The sequence below is a fragment of the Stegostoma tigrinum genome, chromosome 12 (assembly GCF_030684315.1).
Source record: "Stegostoma tigrinum isolate sSteTig4 chromosome 12, sSteTig4.hap1, whole genome shotgun sequence".
Classification (NCBI taxonomy): Eukaryota; Metazoa; Chordata; class Chondrichthyes; order Orectolobiformes; family Stegostomatidae; genus Stegostoma; species Stegostoma tigrinum.
Window position 1 is genome coordinate 70,974,632 of NC_081365.1, and position 21,295 is coordinate 70,995,926.

The 21,295-nt window shown below is 43.3% G+C and overlaps 2 protein-coding genes across 2 annotated transcripts in view; one reads left to right on the plus strand and one right to left on the minus strand.

Moving 5' to 3' along the window:
- rnaseh2b (ribonuclease H2, subunit B) overlaps positions 1-5,439 on the minus strand; it is a 33,779-nt gene extending 28,340 nt beyond the window's left edge. Inside the window, exon 1 of the mRNA XM_048540140.2 lies at positions 5,191-5,439. Within this exon, the coding sequence (XP_048396097.1) occupies positions 5,191-5,254 (64 nt within the window). The 5' untranslated portion in view covers positions 5,255-5,439. The remainder of the gene's footprint in view (positions 1-5,190) is intronic.
- Positions 5,440-19,202: 13,763 nt separating this feature from the next.
- dleu7 (deleted in lymphocytic leukemia 7) lies at positions 19,203-20,654 on the plus strand. The gene is made up of 2 exons (XM_048540086.1): positions 19,203-19,553; positions 19,826-20,654. The coding sequence occupies exons 1-2, from the start codon at positions 19,215-19,217 to the stop codon at positions 20,030-20,032; spliced, it is 546 nt and encodes a 181-aa protein (XP_048396043.1). The 5' UTR covers positions 19,203-19,214; the 3' UTR covers positions 20,033-20,654.
- The last annotated feature ends 641 nt before the right edge of the window (positions 20,655-21,295 follow it).

Here is a 21,295-nt window from a genome sequence, read left to right on the forward strand (position 1 = left end):
ACAATACAAAGGAAATTCCCCAGAATGGCACCAGTGATGAGGGATCAGGTCTGTGTAGAGACCGTGGAAGCTTTAATTGTTTTCCATACATGAGTGAACATTTAGGGGAGATCGAACAAAGACATTCAAAATGATCAAGTGGGTTTGACAGAAGAAATTATAGAGAAACCTCCGACTGATTGGAGAGTCACAGGGCACAGAATGGCAAAAGGATGACAGGGAAGATGTGAGGAAATTGTTTTTACACTGCAACTTACTAAGACCTAGAACATACTGCCTGAAAACACAGTGGGAGGAAATTCAACTGCAAGTTTCGAAAGGGAATTATACATGTACATGGGGGAAAAGAAATAACTTCATGTCAAAGGGAAAGATCTGGGAAATGAAACTGATACTGATCGGATTGCCATTTAAAAAAAACAGAAGCATGATAGGTCAGATAGATGTAGAATCATCTAGTACAGAAGAGACCCTTCAGCCCATCAAGTCTGTATTGTCAAAAATACACAACACACACTGGTCCCACTTTCCCACACTAGGTTCATTGCCTTGAATGTTGTGATATATTAAGTGCTCAACCAAGTACTTTTTAAACATTGTGAGCTTTCCTGCCTCAATTTCATTCTCAGGCAGTACATGCCAGATTTATACCACCCTCTGGATGAAACTTCTTCTCCTAAAATTTCCACTAAACCTCCTGCTCTTCAATTTATAATTGTGCCCCTTTGTCACTTACCATTCAACTAAGAGGAACGGCCGTTTTCTATATGTCCGATCCTTGTAATCTTATACATATGTATCAGGTCCCCCTTTGACCTTCTCCGCTCCAAGGAAAGCAATCCAAGCCTACCCATGCTCTTTTCAAAGCAAAAATGTTCCATCCCAGGCAACCTCCCAGTGAAGCTCCTCTGCACCCCTTCCATTGCAATCAAATCCTTCCGACAGTGTGCTGATCAAAAACACATACAGTTCTCCAGCTGTGGCCTAACCAGGGGTCTGTACAGCTCCAACATGACCTTCCTGTTCTTATAATCTATGCCATGACTGAAAGAAGCAAGTGCGCTCTTTGTCTTTTGAACTACACTATTAACCTGTCCTATCACCTTCAGACATTTGTGGTCAAAACCCCAAGTACCCCCTGAACTTCCTAATGTCTTGCCATTCATAAGTACTCCTTTGTTTGGTTCCCTCTTCTACATTACACCGTTCAGGTGTGAACTCCATCTGCCACTGATCTGCCCAATCTGTTATATATCTTCCTGTAATATAACACTGTCCTCCTCGCTGTCAACATTTCAGCCAATCTTTGTGTTATTCGTAAACTTACTTATCCTACATTCTCATCTACATCATTTATGAATATCACAAACAATAACAGACCTGCAGTGATCCCTGCAGAACGTCACTGCACACCAAGCTCCCTTCACAAAAGTAGCCTTCTACCACCACCTCTGTCTCCTGTCACTAAGCCAATTTTGGATCCTGTGCTCTCCTGTGATGTCTGGGTCTGTGATTCCCTGGCAATAGGAAGCTTGATTTGAATACCACAGTATTCAAACAGCATTCTAACAATGAGAAACGTTTGTGTTTTTCCTTGAGTTCGACACTTGCATGAACAGGGCAAAAGGCCAGAAAACAGCTGGTTTTACGTTGACGTATATGTCATGTCTTTAAGGTGATCCCACCAGACTACAAACAAATGAAAAGGTGGTAACTGTAAAGGGAAGATACTGCAATGTCAGATGTTTTTTAAAATCTCAAATCATACACAGTTATCCTCAACCACGCTGAACTGCAGAAATAGAGATTTATGATGAGAGAGAATATCACAAATCACAAGGTCACATTGAGAAACAGTTTCCCAGCCTCTATCTGGGATTAGTGACAGTGTTCATGTGACAGTCTCAATGTGTCAGAGGGCAAGCTGCCACAAAGGTCATTGCAGCTAAGATCAATTCCATGTTCACCAGATTCCCACACAGAGATTCAAAAGTGGAAAAATGTGGACAAGGATCCAGGGACAGTCACCTCACACTGGCATCTAAAGCGGAACTGGCCAACCAAAGATGACAGATCAAACCTGCGATCTTGCTGGCATGCACAGCTCAATCTCACTAAGGGCAAACTGAATGAAGCACTGGAAGAACTCCCAAGTGTGGCATATTATAGGTCTCCTAATGGGAGACACAGTGCCAGCTTTGTGTGTTCCTACAGACTGTGGAGAACTATTATTTTGCAACCTCACCGGAAACGTCTCCAACTGACGCATAAGAGCAGGAGCCACCTGTTGTTAACAGAATTCGGGGCTAACCCAGAATACAGACTCCATTCTAGCAAAATGACAGCACTCGTCCTGCATGCGAATTTTTTGAAAATTAAAACAGTGCCAGTTGCTTCCTGTACAGCAGGACAGGAGCAACAAAATCAAAACACAATCTGCACCGTTATCAGAGAACAATAAAGCATCCCTGCTGAAGGCATACTGAGTGCTTCATAGAGTTGCACACCACAGAAACAGAAACTTCAGTCCAACCAGTCTAGGCCAACTGCTTGTGCCTGTGCTTGGCCCTTATCCCCCCCAAACATTTCTTATTTACGTACTTATCTAAATATCCTTCAAGCATCATAACTGTACCCACATCCACCACTTCCTCTAGAAGTTCACTGCACACACGAACCACTCTGTTAAAAAAAAACTGCCCCTCACGTCTTTTTTGAATTCCCCATCCTACGCAAAGACACCTGCCATTCACCTTATCTATACCTCTCATGATTTTACAAACTTCCATCTATAAAAGGTTACCCTTCAACCTCCTACACTCCAGTGAAAAATGTGCCAGCCTATCCAACCTCTCCTTACAACTCAAACTCTCCATTCCTGGTGAATTCTAGTAAATCTTTTCTGAATGATCTTCAGCTTAATAATTTCCTTTCTATAACAGGACGACCAATGCTGGACACAGTACTCCAGAAAAGGCCCAACGAATATCATGTACAATCCTAGCAGAGCGTCCTAACACAGCATCCCAACACCTATACTCAAAGGTCTGAGCAATGAAGGCAAGCGTGCTAAATGCCTTCTTAACCACCCTATCTAGATGTAATGCAAATTTCAAAGAATTATATCTCTGAACTCCCTGGTCTCTCCACTCTACAACAATACCCAAGGCCCAACTTTTCATTGCATAAGTTCTGCCCTTGTTTCTTTTACAAAAATGCAATACTTCACATTTATCCAAATTAAACTCCATCGGCTACTCTTCAGCCCATTCACCGAACTGGTCAAGACCTCTTTGTAATCTTAGGTAACGTTCTTCGCTGTCCACTATACCATCAATTTTGGCATCATCTGCAAACTTACTAACCATGCCTTCTATATTCTCATCTAAATCATTTGTATAAACAGTAAACAAAACTGGAGCCGGCACCAATCCCTACGGAACATCGCTGGTCACAGGCCTCCAGTCTGAAAAATAACCTTGCACCATCACTGTCTGTCTGCTGTTATTAAGCAAAGTTTGTACCCAATTGGCAAGCTCATCCTGAATCCTACATGATGTTACTTTACTCATTAGTCTGCCACGTGGAACCCTGTCTAATGTTTTACTTAAGTCCAAGTAAACAATGTCTACAATGCCCTTATCAAACTTCTTGATTATTTCCTCAAAAAAAGTTCAATTTACTACTCTGGAATTAATCCAATTTGGAAACGTGAAAAGTTCAGAATTGACAACAACCAGCTGTTCCTCAAAACTGGCTTTACACCTTTGTGTAAAAAATACATAAAATCTACAATCAATGTATATGACTGCAGCAATATTGGCAATGTGGTATCAATTTCCCAAGCAAGCTAATGTATTAAGTTGCTACCAAGAAACAAATGAAGATGGTTTACCACCTCTTCAAGAGCAATTAAAGGATGGACAATAAATTCCAGCCCTCCCAAGAATGAATTAAACTAAATAAATATTCACTCCCTCTGAAAATCACATCCAATACCTAATGTAAACTGCATGACTTTGCAATTCCAGATTAAACTGTGTGTCAGCATACTAGGAGAGGCTTACAGTGCAAAACATCATCTGCTAAGGAGTCTGCCACAGGCATATGATTACACAGGAGCTGATGAGGACCTTTACTCATCACGAAACTTTCAGTTTATACAATACTTTGCAGCATTACTACTATTCAACTTGATTTTGCCAGTGACTACACTATTGTTTAGACATTCCTGTTCTGCTACATAAGTCTTTTCTTTATATTTATATAAATTTCTCATGTTGCAGTTGTGTTTAAATTCTGTAATCTTGAAACACATTATAATTGATGAACAAATGTATATTTAGGAGAAACAATATATTTCAATACCTTCATTTAGGGACTGCGTGATAATGCATAAAAATCAATGTCCTTCAGATATAGTAAAACACTTAGCAGTTTTTTGGTACTTATAAGAACTTAACATGAAAATGTTAAATATTTCACATTTTCAAGTTCCCTGGTTTCAGAGGAATGAATCTGTTCCTCAATGTCCTGGATCAGAGTCATTTGCAGAAAATATTGGATCAAGGTGGCACATTCAGTTCCTTCACCCCTAGAAAAACAGGCATTCACTCCCTCCGATCCTCACGCTGTTCTAGACTCTAGGATTGTACATATTATGTAAAACAGTCAGAATTCATGCTGTAATCTGCAGAGACTTGGCACAAGGAGCGTCTTTAACTACATATGCCAAAAAACAAGACAGGAAACCAAACCAACACGCTTACTGAAAATCTCCTAATTGAAAATACAGAAAGTATTTGCATTTATACAGGACCTTTCCCCATCTCTAGTTGTCTTTGCGACTAATGATGCACCTTTGGAAATGTAGCCACCATTGCAGTGAAGAGAACTTGGCAGCCAATTGCCACACAGCAAGATCCCATAAACAGCAACGAGATAAGTACCGCAAGCCTATTTTTAAGAGAGATTGGACAAGACACCAGGGAGAATGTACGCCTGCTGTGACTCTGAGGTTTTATTTGTGTTTCCCGGAGAGGGCGGCAGGGGCCCGAAAACACAGCGCTCCCTCAGGATTTTGTGACCAAATCTCTGGGGTGGGATTTGAGCTCAGGACCAGGATCTGAGGAGACAGTGCTACCAACTGATTAAAACCTTGCAGTCCAGCCAACGCCATTTTGCGATTACCTTGTACCAACATCACCCACTGGTCAGAGTGTGAGTCCTCCTTTGAGTTCCGCTTGCTAGGCATGGCAGACCTCGCCAAGCTGGGTATCTATTCAGTGACACAATGTTACAGCTCCCCTTCCTCACATTGAATGGCGCCAACCTACCCCAGCTCTTCACACAGCAGAGCGAGGGGGAGGAGGGAAAGCACCCAGCACAGTTATTAAAAAAAACAGACACTCCTGGCCAGCAGGGAGGCAGAGAGGCTTTAAAAATGTATACCACAGCGTTGGTCTTATTGTGGAGTTAAACCATCAAAGAGCCAGCGACGATGGGAATTGAATGAAAACGCGCGCCCCCTCTCCTGTGCATGGGATGGTACAATCCTAATTAAAGGAGCCCTGCACCCAAAACACCGGACAGGGCAAAACTCCAGTTATAGCAAGAACTGCAGATGCTGGAGTCCCAAGTCAGGTCCGGACCCCGGTCAACTGTCCTGCTCCTCTTTACAACAATACCCCAAGTATTCTGCGTTCCTCACTCTCCACACTGTGTTGACAGTGCAAAGCTCATTGGGTTATCGGAGGAGCAGCGCAAGGGAAAAAATAAGCTGTCAACAAATTGTGTAGCAATTAATGAATGATTCTGATTATTGATCTATGGAATGTGCAAGTTAGTAGCTACAGAGGTTTTGCACTTTAAGCCTCAGGATTTTCACAATCCTCCCCCTTTACATTATTTAAGTTAAATCTTAATAAAAGCTCCTCCGTCCATTGATATGTATGGTGTCCCGACGAATCGAAGAACTAGGATTGCTTGTTTAAACCAATCAGTAGATGGGAGGTAATAAAGTGTGAAGCTGGATGAACACAGCAGGCCACGCAGCATCTCAGGAGCACAAAAGCTGACGCGGGCTTAGACCCTTCATCAGAGAGGGGGATGGGGAGAGGGTTCTGGAATAAATAGGGAGAGAGGGGGAGGCGGACTGAAGATGGAGAGAAAAGAAGATAGGTGGAGAGGAGAGTATAGGTGGTGAGGTAGGGAGGGGATAGGTCAGTCCAGGGAAGACGGACAGGTCAAGGGGGCGGGATGAGGTGGTAGGTAGGAAATGGAGGTGTGGCTTGGGGTGGGAGGAAGGGATGGGTGAGAGGAAGAAGAGGTTAGGGAGGCAGAGACAGGCTGGGCTGGTTTGGGGATGCACTGGGGGGAGGGGACGAACTGGGCTGGTTTTGGGATGCAGTGGGGGAAGGGGAGATTTTGAAGCTGGTAAAGTCCACATTGATACCATTGGGCTGCAGGGTTCCCAAGCGGAATATGAGTTGCTGTTCCTGCAACCTTCGGGTGGCATCATTGTGGCACTGCAGGAGGCCCATGATGGACATGTCATCTAAAGAATGGGAGGGGGAGTGGAAATGGTTTGCGACTGGGAGGTGCAGTTGTTTATTGGGAGGGGGGGTTTATTAGGTGGGAGGGTTCAATTGCGGGGAAGTTTTATAACTTAAAAAAGAACAAATAAGAGGTGCAGGGTCGTGAAGATGCAAGCGATAATCAATCTGTGATAGGGAGGGATAGAAAATATAAGCAGAGTGTGGGACATATATTAAAATCAGCGTAAGTAACAATGGTTAAAAAGTCAACCGTTATCTTTATCTGAATGGACGCAGCATTTGTCAAAACACAGATGAGTGGACAGCACAAATAGAAATCAACGAATGAAAGCAAAATACTGCAGATACTGGAAAATCTGAAACATACATGGATAACACTGGAGAAACTCAACTGATCTGGCAGCATTTGCGGACAGAGAAACCGAGCTAAAGTTTCGAGTCTGGGGCGGCACGTTGGCTCAGTGGTTAGCACTGCAGCCTCACAGCGCCAGGGACCAGGGTTCGATTCCAGGCCCGGGTGACTGTCTGTGTCTGTGCGGAGTTTGCACATTCTCCCCGTGTCTGCGTGTGTTTCCTCGGTGCACCGGTTTCCTCCCACAGTCCAAAGATGTGCAGGCTAGGTGGATTGGCCATGCTAAATTGCCCGTAGTGTTCAGGGGTGTGTGGGTTCTAGGGGGATGGGTCTGGGTGGGATACTTCAAGGGGGGGTGTGGACTTGTTGGGTCGAAGGGCCTGTTTCCACACTGTAGGGAATATAAAATGACACTTCAAATCTCTGTGGAATGGATGCACTGGATTGTGTTTCGGAGTCAGTTTGAGTGGAAATAAGGAAAAACAAAGGATAGAAGTCACAGCTGGGAGTTAACTCATTGCAGGACTAAGTATAAGTTGGAACATAGCGGAAATGTGTAATAAGGGCATTACAATTAACTTGGCTCATATTAACTAGGAAAATCAGATGGGAAAACGTAACATGGAAGATGAATTCTGGCCATAATCTTTCCGTCTTTTGTGGATTCAGGGGTGGTGCCAGAATTGCAAATATTATAAATATCCCACTCCCATTCCTTCCCTTTCCTTTAGCTTTGCTTGTTACATTCTCAGTCACCACGTCCTCTCTCCCCTCCCTCCACCCACTAGAACAGTCTGTTCTTCCCAGTCTTTTCTGATGAAGGGTCTAGGCCTGAAACGTCACCTTTTGTGCTCCTGAGATGCTGCTTGGCCTGCTGTGTTCATTCAGCTCCACATTTTGTGATCTCGGATTCTCCAGCATCTGCAGTTCCCATTATCTCTGTTCTTCCCAGTCTGGCAGTCAGACACACCATTATTCTGTCATTCTCACATTCCGATCACTTAACCTGCTCTATCAACATCCTTTCTCCCCAGCACTGCACACCCTCTCTCCCCAACTATTCCATAAATGCTGATCCTCCAGACTTCATGTCAGCTTTGATGAAGAGTCACCTAAACTTGAAAAATGAGCTTGCTGTCTCTCTGTAAATGCTGCCTGATCTGCTGTGATTTCCAACAATTTTTGTTTCAGTTCAAATATTAGACTTGTTCAAGTAAAGTTGTGGAGATAATCCTAGCAAATACAGGCCAAAAATTTAATGGTGGAGAAGCCTCGAGAAACAATTAATTTGGATAACATTAGTAGTCACTTGAAAAACGGTGGGTTGATTCCGTAGAATCAGCATACATTTTTAAAGGGAAGGTATGTTTAATTAACCTGCTGGAGTTTTTTTGTAGAAGTAACATTCAGGCTCGAGGAAGATAACACTGGTGCGATGTACATGGATTCCCAGAAGGCGTTTGACACAGTGCCACACAAGAGACATATGAGGAAAATTATATGTCATGGTATGTAGTAAAATGGATAAAAACTTGGCTGAGTGATAGTAAATACAGTGGTAGTCAATGGATATTTATCTGACTGGAGGGAGGTTTGTACTGGAAGTCTGCAAGGGTCAGTACTGGGAGCTTTGCTTTTTCTGATATGTATTAATGGTTTGGATCTTGGTGTGTAGAGGACAATTTCAAAGTTTTCAGATGACATAAAATGTGGGGGAATTATAAAGTGTGAGGACAGTGTGGTATCCAAAAGGACATTGGCAAGTTGGTGGATGAATAGCAGATGAGGATCAATGCAGAGAAGTGTGAGGTGAGGCACTTTGGTAGAAAGAATATTGAAAGATGTCATAAATATGAGGTATAATTCTAAAGACAGGGTAAAAGCAGAGGGGCCTGGGTGTATTTATATACAGATCACTAATGGTGACAGGACAGGTAGAGGGAGAACGTAATAAGGCATACAGTGTTCTCAGCTCTATTAATGGGGCCAGAGTGTACAAGAGCAGGGAGGTGATGTGAACTTGTGCAACACACGACTTAGACCTCAACTGGACTATTAGGTACAGTTGTGAGCACCACACTCTAGAAAAGAAGCAAATGCATTAGAGAGAGTCCGGGAGTGATGTACAAGAATGGTTCCAGGAATGAGAAACTTCAGTTATGAGGACAGACTGAAGAAGTTGGGACCAGTTTCCTTGGGGAGAAGAAGGGTGAGACGAGATTTGACAGAGGGTTTCAAAATCACGAGTGGGCTGGATAGAGTAGATAGGGAGAAGAGCTGTTCCTGCTCATAAAAAGAGAAAGGACAGGATGGCACAAATTAACAGTGATGTACAAAAGAAGCAAGTGCAATGTGAGAAAAATCTTTTTTCACGCAGTGAGTAGTAAGGGTATAGAACGCACTGCCTGGAAATGTGGTGAAGACAGGTTAAATTGAGGTGTTCAGGAGGGCATGGATGATTACCTGGATAGAAATAGTCTGCAAGGATCTGGGGATAAAGCAGGAGATTGACACTTGTAATGATGCTAATTTGAAGAGTGCAGGCACAATGGGCTGAATGGTCTCCTTCTGTGCTGTAAAAATTAAGACATAAGACAAGAAATAAGACGTAGGGCAGAAATTAGGCCATTCAGTTCATTGAGTCTGCTCCACCACTCAATCATGGCTGATAAGTCCCCAGCCCCATTCTCCTGTTTTCTCCCCGTAACCCTTGATCCCCTTGATAATCAAGAACATATCTGTCTCAGTCTTAAATGTACTCAATGACCTGACCTCCACAGCCTTCTGTGGCAATGAATTCCATAGATTCACCACTTTCTGGCTGAAGAAGTTTCTTCTTATCTCCGTTCTAAAGGGTCTTCCCTTTACTCTAAGGCTGTACCCTCAAGTCCTAGTCTCTTCCACATCTTCCCACTATGCACTCTGTCCAGACCGTTCAGTATTCTGTAAGTTTCAATTATATCGTCCCTCATCCTTCTAAACTCCAATGAGTATAGTCCCAGAGTCCTCAAACGTTCCTCATATGTTAAACTTTTCATTCCTGGGACCATTCTCGTGAACCTCCTCTGAACCTGCTCCAGCACCAGTACATCCTTCCTGAGATATGGGGCCCAAAATTCTGTGATGAATTTGAACAGTGCATCAGGGATTGTTTCTCAGAACTATACATCACTGAAGCTATTTGGGAACAGGCCTGTTTAGGTCTAATAATGTATAATGAGATGTGATTAATAACTGATCTCATTGTTATCCCCTCTAGGATCCATAACTATCTCAAAATAGAAGAATTTCAAATTTAGTTTGAGGGAGTGTTACACAAGTTAAACAAGAATACTGACAGATATATGAAGCAAAAGTTATCTAAAATTGACAAAATGGGCAAGTCAGTGGATAAGCATTGACAGACATTTAAGCAGATATTTCATAATACTCAGCAAAAATTTGTTCCAATCAAAACAGACTTGATGAGAAGGAAGAATCACCCATTCTAAACAAAAGTGGTTAAGGGGAGTATCTAGTCAAAAACAAAGGCTTAAAAAGTAACAAAAATACTAGTAGTAAGCCGGAAGATTGGGAAGTTTTTATGAACCAGCAGCAGATGCTTAAAAATCTAATAAAAAGGAGGAGAATTGATTATGAGAGTAAATTGTCAACAAATAAAGAAACAAACAGCATTAGCTTCAATGCAATTCAGAGTCAACAGGCTGAATGGCCTCTATCTGCACTGTAGGCATTCTACGATTTTATTCACCACTCTTATGTCATCCAATCAACTGTACGATATTTACTCAGTATAATACCATGGCAATCACAAATTCAGCTGATAAATAGTCCACATTATTACATCTCATTCAGTGTGTCTGTTTTAGACAAAACCTCAGCTTTTCCAGAGTTTCTGTGACAATTTATTCCGTTACCACTGAATTACAAGGCTTGAAGCAGACAAATATACATATTCCTTAAGTCTAAGACAGGAAACCTTTAAACTTCCTAATGATTAGATCATAGAGTCATATGGCACAGAAACAGGCCCTTCGGTCCAATCAGTCCATGCTGAACATAATCCCAAACTAAACTAGTCCCACCTGCCCGCTCCTGGCCCATATTCCTCCAAACCTTTACCATTCATATATGTATCCAAATATCTTTTAAATGTTATAACTGTACCCACATCCACCACTTCCTCTGGAAGCTCACACCACACACGAACCACCCTCTATGTAAGAAAATTGCCTGTCAATTCTTTTTTAAAACTGTCTCCCCTCACCTTAAAAATGTGCACCCAGGTGTTGAAATCCTCCATCCTAGGGAAAATACAACTATCATTAACTCCATCTATACCCCTCATTATTTTATAAATCTCTATCAGGTCACCTCTCAACCTCTTAGGCTCCAGTGGAAAGAGTCCCAGTCTTTCCAGCCTTTCTTTATAACTTCCCATACCCGGCAACATTCTGGTAAATCTCTACCGAACCCTCTCCAGTTTAATAATATGTTTCCTATAACTGAACAACCAGAACTGGATGTGTCTTCCAGAAGAGGCCTCACCAATGTTCTGTACTATCTCAACATGACTTCCCAACTCCTATACTCAGAGGACTGAGCAATGAAGGGAAGCATATCAAACACCTTTTTAACCACCCTATCTGTACGTGACACAAACTTCAAAGAATTATGTACCCGCACCCCTAGTTCCCTCTGTTCTACAACACTGCCCAAGGCCCTACTATTAATTGTAGAAGCCCTTCACTTGTTTACTGTACCAGTACGCAATCCCTCACATTTATCCAGATTGAACTCCATCTGCATCGTCATCAGGCTTCATACATTTTCTCCTTTCCATTTCATTCAATTTAATTTAGCTTAGCTTCATTGCAGCTAACCCCAGATTTTAGGTTAATGTCTACAAGGGAAACAGAAATCAGGAAACTATACAACAGTTAGTATAATGGATGTCATTGGGAAAATGCTAAAATTCTTTATTTAGAATGAAACTGTCAGTCTTTTAGAAAATTTTAACTTAATCAAACAAAGTCCAGATGGTTTGATGAAAGGAAACTCATAGGGCATAGAACAGTACAGCACAGTATAGGCCCTTCGGCCCACGATGTTGTGCCAAACTTTTACCCTAATTCTAAGGTCTATCTAACTTCCACCCCTACCTTATACTATCATCCATATGCCTAGCTCATAGCTGCTTAAATGCCCCTAATGAGGCCGACTCCACTACCTGCTCCGGCAATGCATTCTATGTCCCTACCACTGTCTGAATAAAGAACCTACCTCTGACGTCTCCCCTATATCTACCTCCCACTGACTTTAAAACATATCAAACATATTTGGCAAATTTGCTAGTGTTTGTTGAGGGGATTTACAAACAGAGTTGATACAGGAGAACTGGTAGATGCAGTGTATTTTGATTTCCAGAAATCAATAAACTGCCACATAAAAGGTCATTGTACAACTCACAGCACTGAGGGTTACGTAGTAGCAAGGATTAAAGATTGGTATTAACTATTGGGATCTCTTAAAAACTGAATTTTCCTAGCATTTATTAATGTAGCATGAGATTTCATTTAATCGCAATATTTAATTTTTTAAAATTCTAGCACATGAGAACATGTGGGAGAGATTACAAAAAAAACAGAGGTTACAAGGCCCATTGAAATGGCATCAACAGTTTATCAGGTCTGAAGCACACCCAATTATTAGCTTTTGTGAAAACAAGAAGTATTTACTTTTAGAGAGAATGAATAACTAAACCCCAGATGTAGGCAGACAAAGGGGCAACGATCATCTGACATCATGACTGACTATCCCATGACCATTGGCTAGCGGGGTTCAGCCAATTGATTGACATGGTGTAAGCTACCTGCTCTTAGAAATATAACAATAAGTACCAGGGACACATGGAAGTTCTCAGAGGGCAATTCTCATCAAGCAGACCTTGTAGGTAGCAGTTCTCATTGGGCAGTCGACAAATATTCTTTACCAGGGAGATGAAAGATGGATCAGAAGGATTAGAAAAAGACACAGGGAAGAGTTCTCTAAAACCTCAGCGAGACAGCAAAATGTTTTCTCCATCACTTTAATGAGACTGAAACATTCTTGGCTGACAGACTTTTGTCCTCTGCTAAGTGAACCATCTCCAATTGTCAGGGTTGTATGCTTTCTTTCTCAAATGAAGTAATGTATCATCTCTAAAACTGCTGCTTCTTAACAATCTCAATAAACTGTCTGTATTAGGTAAATATCACTGTGAACCCCCAAAAGTCATAAATGAATAATACACAGAAGGCAAAGAGTCAGGACTAATGGGACTTTTTCAGGTTGGAAATGCTGCAACAGGTGGGATGACACAGTAACCATTCCCTGCTTACTATTTATATTAATAACTTGGAGGATGGTACAGAGTGTAATGTATTCAAATTTGCTGACGGTACAAAAATAGGTGGACGGTCATGTTGTGTTGTGAACGTAAGGAATCTGCATGGGAATATAGAGAGGTAAGTGGGCAAAAACCTGGCAGATGGAGTTTAATGTAGGACATTGTGAGGTCATACACTTTGGTAGGAAGATTCAAAAGGCAGAATCTTATTTAAAACATAGAGATACTTCAAAAAAAAAGTGCAGGACTGAGAGATCTCATGCATTAAATACAAAAAGGTTAGCATACAGATGCAGCAAGGAATTAAGAAGATAGATGAAACTGTGGCCGTTAGTTGGGGTTGGAGTTTAAACTGTACAGTGTACTGGTGAGGCTGTGCCTGAAGTACTATGTACAGTTTTGGACCCACTATTTAAGAAAGGATATACAGGCACTAAAGGCAGTTCAAAAGATGTCCACCAGGCTGATTCCTCCAATGGAGGTGTTGACTTATCAAGATCCTAAACCGGTAATTTAATCATCAAAGTTTAGAAGAATGAGGGTGATCTTATTGAAACACATTAGATTTTGCAGGGTGTTTGACGAAGTAAATAGAGTAAGAGAGTTTCTACGAGTGGGGCAATCTTGAACGAGGAGTCATTGGTACAGAATAAGGGGACATTCATCTAAAACAGAGGTGCGACAGAATTTCTTGTCTCAGAGGGTAATGAATGCTTGGAATTCTCTATTTCAAAAATGTTGCAATGCTAGATCACTGAAAATATTTAAAGAGGAAGTAGATAGATTTCTGAACCATAGGGGAGTTGGGAGGTCTGATAAACTGGCACAAAAGAAGAGGTGAGATCTGGGGCAGATCAACCACAATCTTTTTGAATGACAGGGCAGAACTGTGGGGCTGAATTTTCCACTCTTGCTGCTATTTACTATTTTCTTAATTTTGAAGCATAAGAGGAAATATGAAGGCCAAACTAAGTGATACTTGAGGTAGGAAAAGGAGGGAGGAGTGATGTTGGTCCCTGAGAAAGTTTTATATTTATATATTACATATGATGCATCATGCTTCATTTGAAGTACTTTTAAACTTGCCAATGCATTTTTTTTTCAGAAAAGCAAAATAAACTCTTTGGATTTCACAGACCACCATGCCACATGTTGCAGCCAAAACTGTCCCCAACTCACAAGACACTGGGGTTGCCAGTTCTCATTGGAAGTATTCCAGGAGTCTAGATCATGCGATACTTGTCTACAATTTGCAGATGTCATTCTGTTTCCCTTACTTAGTCCCATGTGGTTACAGATGTCTGCTTTCTTGCCAGCAACTGTTGTGCAAGGCATTCCAAGAACTCGCAGTCCACCGCAAGCAACAACAACTTACATTTATATAGTGCCTTTAACCTAATGAAACATTCCAAGGTATTTGCTAGGAGAAATATAAAGCAAACTTAGATACTAATCCACACAAGGCAATATTAGTGCAGATGCCCAAAAACTTGATTAGAAAGGGAGACTTAGGAGTATCTTAAGGTGGAGAGAGAGAGAGTTTGGAGAGGGTCATGGAAATCCAGAAATCATGGCCCAGGTAGCGGCCATTACTGGTGGAGAATGAACTTCAGGGATACACAAGAAATGCAGAAGTAGAAAGTAGGTGAAGTAACAGAAATAGATGAGCACAAATGTGTCACAGAGTTGTGGGGCTGGAGCGGGTTACATATATAAAGAGACATGCAGTGGCTCAGTGGTTAGCCCTACTGCCTCACAGCTCCAGGGACCTAGGTTCAATTCCACCCTCGGGCAACGGTCTGTGTGGAGTTTGCACATTCTCCCCGTGTCTGTGTAGATTTCCTCTGGGTGCTCTGGTTTCCTCCTGCAGTCCAAAGATGTGTACGCTAGGTGGATTAGCCATGCTAAATTGCCTGTAGTGTCCAATTAGGTGGGTTTATAGAGGGAAATTGGTCTGGGTGGGATGCTCTGAGGTTCACTGTAGGCTCCGTTGTTATAGAAGAATGCAACTAATTTGCAGCATAGCAAACTCCCCAAAAATAGCCAGACATAATAACTTTGTTTTAGTGAAGTTGATTGAGGGAAAAAAACATTGAATGGGACACAACAAGGCCTCCCCTGTTCGTCGTCAAATTGGTGCTATTAGATCTCTTCCATTAATCTGAGCAGATAGCCTCAGTTTCATGCCTCTTCTTAAGGATGCAGCACTTGCCCTGTCACTTCCAACCTTCTCACAGTCCAACACCCCAGTCACTCCATCCAAATCAGACCGTCTCCCCATTATTCACACTCCTTTCAGTTTAGTGAACTGAAATGACTGTGCATGATACAGTCTCCTCAACATTCTAGAGGTCAAATGCACATTAAGTGACCACTTTGTTGAACACCTCCCTTCAATCTGCAGGTGTGAACCTGAGCTTCCCTTGTGTCAGTTCATTTAATTCTCTGCCCACATTGACCTGTCTGTCCTCAGTCTCCTACATTGCTCCACTGGAGCTCAATGTAAGATAAGACACAGTGCCTCATCTTTGGGTTAGGTACTTCACTGTGTTTGAATTCAGCATTGAGTTCACAATTTCAGGTACTAACCGGGCCTCAGTTGGGATTCAGCTGTTGATGATAAGTCTGCAATTCTCATTTACACCTCTAGTTTCAGCCAATCTTGTTTATTTACTGGTCCATCACCTTTTGCTTTGCTCATCATTCCTTTTGTTATTCCAGCCTTCCTGTCTTCCGCTGTGTTAGATCTGCCCTCAGTACATGTTCAAAACATAGAAACACAGAAAATAGGAAGAGGGGTGGACCATTCAGACCTTCAAATCTGCTCTGCCATTCAGTATGATCATAGAGCCATACAGCATGGAAACAGTCCCTTTGGCCCAACTTGTCCATGCTGACCAGATTTCCTAAACTGAACGAGTCCCATTTGCCTGCACTTGGCCCTAAACTTTTGCTATTCACCTACCTGTCCGAATGTCTTTTAAATGTTGTAATTGTACCTGTCAGTGCCACTTCCTCTGGCATCTCGTTCCATGCACTCACCACCCTCTGTGTGAAAAAGTTGTCTGTCATGTCCCTTACAATCTTTCTCCACTCACTTTAATCCTATGTCCTTGAGTTTTGGACTCCCCTACCCTAGGGAAAAAGCTGAACAGGTAAAGACCCTATTCCTGCTATCTCCAATACCCCTTGATCCCTTCTGCCGAAGAACTATGTCCAACTCCTTGAAAACGTTTAAAGTTTTGGCCTAAGATAACAAGGTGTAGAGCTGGATGAACACAGCAGGCCAAGCAGCATCAGAGGAGCAGGAAGGCTGATGTTTCGGGCCTAGACCCTTCTTCAGAAACGTCAGCCTTCCTGCTCCTCTGATGCTGCTTGGCCTGCTGTGTTCATCCAGTGTACACCTTGTTATCTCAGATTCTCCAGCATTGGCAGTTCCTACTATCTCAGAAACAATTTTAACTCCACTGTGAAGCCTCTTCTAATCTCCAGCATGTGCAGTTCCTACTGACTCGAAAGTTTTGGCCTCACTGCTTTCTGTAGCACAGACTCACCATTTCTAGTTGAAGAAATTGCTCCTCATCTCAGTCCTAAATGGTTTATCCCCATACTCTTAGATTATGGCCCCTGGTTCTGGACCACTGGTCATGTGGAATATTCTTCCTGTTTTTGCTACCAAAGTGGATAACCTCACATTTATCCACATTGCACTTCATCTGCCATACATTTGCCCACTCACTGAAAGTAATTGGCTAAATCACACTGAAGCATCTCAGCATTGTCCTCATCGCTCTCCTCCCAACCAGCTTTGTGCCATCTGCAAACTTGGAAATATTATATTGAGTTCCTTGCCCCAGCTATATCTGCCTGTTTGGAGGGCATGTCGAACAGTCCCTCTACAGTACACACACTGGTACTGTTGCCCAACTCTTCCACTGTTATATCAATGATTACATCGGTGCTGCATCCTGCACCCAGGCTGAACTGCAGCAGTTCATCGACTTTGTTAACATCTTACACTTGCCCTCACATTCACTTGATCCATCTCAGACACCTCCCTCGCCTTTAATGACCTCTCTGATTCCATTTCTGATGACAGCTCACGTACCAACATTTATTATAAACGCACAGACTCCCATAGCAATCTGGACTACATCTCCTCCCACCCTCTATTCTGCAAAATGTCCACTCCGTTTTTCCAATTCCTCCCACTTCGTTGCATCTGCTCTGGCAAGCAGACGTTCCACTCCCAAGAATCCCGAATGTCTGCCTTTTTCAAACAACCCTCTTTTCCCTCCTCTGTCATCCAGACAACTCTCCAATGTGCCTCCTCCATTCCTCACTCCACAGTTCTGAACCACCCCCCCCCACAAACATAATAAAGATAGGGTCCCCCTTGTCCTCACATTCCATCCCACCAGCCTCCACATCCAATGTATCATCCTCAAACACTTCTGCCAACTCCAATTAGACCCCACCACAGAGAACATCTTTCACTCCCCACCCCTCTCTGCCTTCTGCCAGGACCATTCCCTTCACCACTTCTTAGTGCATGCCACACTCCAATCAATCCAACCCGCCCGGTACCTTCCTCTGTAACTGTAAAAGATGCAACAGCTGCCCAAACACCACCTCCTTCACCTCCATCAAGTGCCCTAAACAGCCCTTCCAAGTGGGTAAGCGCTTCATTTGCAACTCCTCCAAACTAGTCTGTCGCATCTGGTGCTCCCAAAGTGGCCTACTCTATGTTGGTGACACCAAATGCAGACTAGGCGACTTCCGCTGAGCATCTCTGCCTGGCCTGTAATGGCTAACCTAACCTCCCAGTCACTGCCCATTTCAGCACACCGCCCCACTCCCCCTCCAACACGTCCAACCACAGCCTCCTCCAGCCTCGCATTGACTTGCAATGCAAATTTGAAAAACAACACCTTATCTTCCACCTGGGCACCCTACCACACTTGAATTCGCCAGTTTCAATAACCTTCCTACCCATCCCCTGGCTCCCTTTCCAGCCCCACCTCCTCCCTTCCATTCCACCTTCTGACCCTCCCTCCCATTGACCAACTAGGTCATACCTACTCCCAGTGTCCACTGATCAACACCACTTCACTAGCCCTCAAGCCCCTCCTTTATCTGCAGCTCCCCCTACCCCGACATCCAGCCCCGAAGAAGGGTCATACCCGAAACGTTGACTGATCCTTTCCTCCAGATGCTGCCTGGCGTGCTGTGTTCTTCCAGAGTCCTGTTTGTCTACCTTGGATTCCAGCATTTCCAGTTTGTTTTCGTCTCTGTTGAGTTCCCTTTTCTGAATCATTAATGGATAGCGAATATACAGCCCTACCATTTCCCAGTTCTACTTTGAGATCCCAGAATTCAAATGTTAACTGTCCACTGTCCACAGCCATTTCCTGAAGCTGTTGCACATTTGCTGAATTTAAATTGTGGATGTTTTGGTTTATTAGTGAAGACTGAAAGATAAATATTCGCCAGCTCTCTTTGGGTAGGGGGAGTTTCCAAACCCCCTTGGAATACCCTTCTCACTGAAACAATAATAGATACATGACTCAAAATAGTACCAGACTGCCGAGAACTGCTGTTTTGTATGCAAGCTACAATTTTTAGACCAACCTGACTGAACATATTACGACACACCCCCGGGACCATCATATCCTGAGCTGGGACTCGAACCCGGACCTTACAACCCAGAGCAGGGGCACAGCACCACCGAAGCAATTCTTCATAAGGCATCTATCGACGTCCTGGGCAGGCGAGTTGCACTTGTTACATTCAATAGAGTCAAACTCATTGGTTGTAAAGGTGTCAAGGGGGTGGGGCAAACAGGTCGTTCAGCTGTCTTTCCTTTCCAAGCTGTGGCATCGTCCTGCAGTGGTGAGCAGTCTTGTGGAGGTGGAGAATGCAAAGTCCTGTAGCCCCCCTGCAAATCTGCATCGCCCACCAGCAGTCCGCCTTAAGTATTCTGCACCAATACCTCCAGGATCAGCGGCACCATGGTCCGGCCCAGCCCAGCCCTTCTCAGAACCCCAGGAGCAGCTCTCCGCTGAGGCAAGCCGGCTCCAGCTGCGGGACCAGGAGGATCCCAGCCTCAGCTACTCACAGCAAACGCAGGACCATCCTGCAGGTCGCCCGAGAGAGCAAGTTAACCCGGTTAACAGGCTTCATTTCAGGTTTACTGGATCTGGAACAAAATGCATTGTCTGCACTGCTAGAGACGCACCTCCACGTGGAGTGTAAGGTAAGTTTCAGTGGTCAAAATTGTCTACATTATTGATTGAAAATAATTCATCAATAATCTTCAACCGAATAAATGCAGACAAAACTATCCCTGGAGGTGTTTTTTTTAAAAAAACCATCTAACTCTAAGCCGAGCTATTTGATATCGACAGGGAAAACCGTTTCACCATCAGTGAATTTGCGAGCAGAAAGTAGCGTTTGTACTTTTGACGCATTCGTTCATTCATGGGGAGTCATTTTGCCCACGTTTTCTGTTTGCTGTTTACTCTCCAGCTCAGCGCCGAGCTCAGAAATCTCTGCAGTCGCATGGCAGCCCGAGAAGACTGTCTCCGATTGGATGCGGATCTGAAAGCGATCGAGGAGTGTTTGCGAGACATTGCCCTGCAGCTGTTAAGTTCGCTGTCCTCAAACAAGTCAGGTTCACATCTGCAGACCATTCCCGTGCTGAAAGAACTCTTTAAAAAGTTCTTGGTTATTTGAAGTCGTGGAAATTGGATGACCTAGCCTCTTCACTGATATGGACGGCAGCGGCATGAGCAATATTTGTAACCATTGTACCACCTCAGTCCGTGTGGATTATCAGTTTTCATTCTGGTTCTGTAATAACTGGGCAGTTTACAGTTCATGTATTTCTCTGGAACTTGGATCATTCAGTTCAGACTGGGTGAAGATGGTAGAGTTTATTCTGTCAAGGACTTTAGTAAATCTGATAGATTACTGGACTGACATCAACTTTCTTTTTAAATCTTCTGACTTGTTTAAACACTGCATTCAAGCTCTCAGATTGCCAGGGTGGGATTTAAACTCACAAATTTTAGGCTATTAATTCAGGGCTCTGATCCTCGGCTACGAGATGCTGGTGTTATTTTTGAAACTGTGAATGGCAGGTATGGTTTGTTGAAATATACAGTGTGGTTCACACGAAGTGCTGTTCTCCCAGCTGGGGTTACCACAAAGGACTCTCCTTCACAGCATCTCCCCTCGCCTGGGGTGTGCTGACCCTCAGGTTAAACCAGCCACCAGGCGCCCTCTGTCTCTGAGAGAACAAGCCTGTGGTCCTATAGGACTATGGCGACCTCAAATACAAGTACGCGCGACACTTTCAGACTGATAAGGCAGCGTACTGTCCTGGCACCACATATTGGCATGGGAGCCATGTGCAGCTAATCAGTTTTCTTCACGCCGTCATTGGCAGCTGTTCCTTCAACTGGTTAGATTCTAAGGTTTGGTGTTGTAATGTGGCTAAGTGTCAATTTTTTGTCTGATAGCATTACCACAAAGCATCCTTAAAGCATTTTTATCAATTAAAAGTGCCACGTCAGTAAGGATTGTTACTGCTTGCTGATCTGACATCTAATGGTACAAGACAGATACTGGCCTTTGTAGTGTGTTGGTACTGAGATTAGTTGAACGTACTGGTGTGTAGTGTTAAAACAATCTATTCACTTCTGAAAAATCGAACTCCAGGACCTATGTGTACTTGCATTTGCTCCTCAATGGAGCTGGAGCCTGTCTGCTCCAGGCCAGCCGCATTCTTTTTCTCTCTCTCAGCATTTTTGTCTTTTTTTTTCATTTTCGTCACCTTCCTGATATCGTGCAGAGGCCAGAGCAGTAAGCGTGGGGACTCATGGCTTCATAGGTCTGATGGACTCTTGGAATGGTGGCAGGGCGTCAGCTGCAGCGATGGTAGAGCGGGGACTCTTGGCTGTGGGAGACCCGGAGCAGGGACCTTGCAGAAGTCCT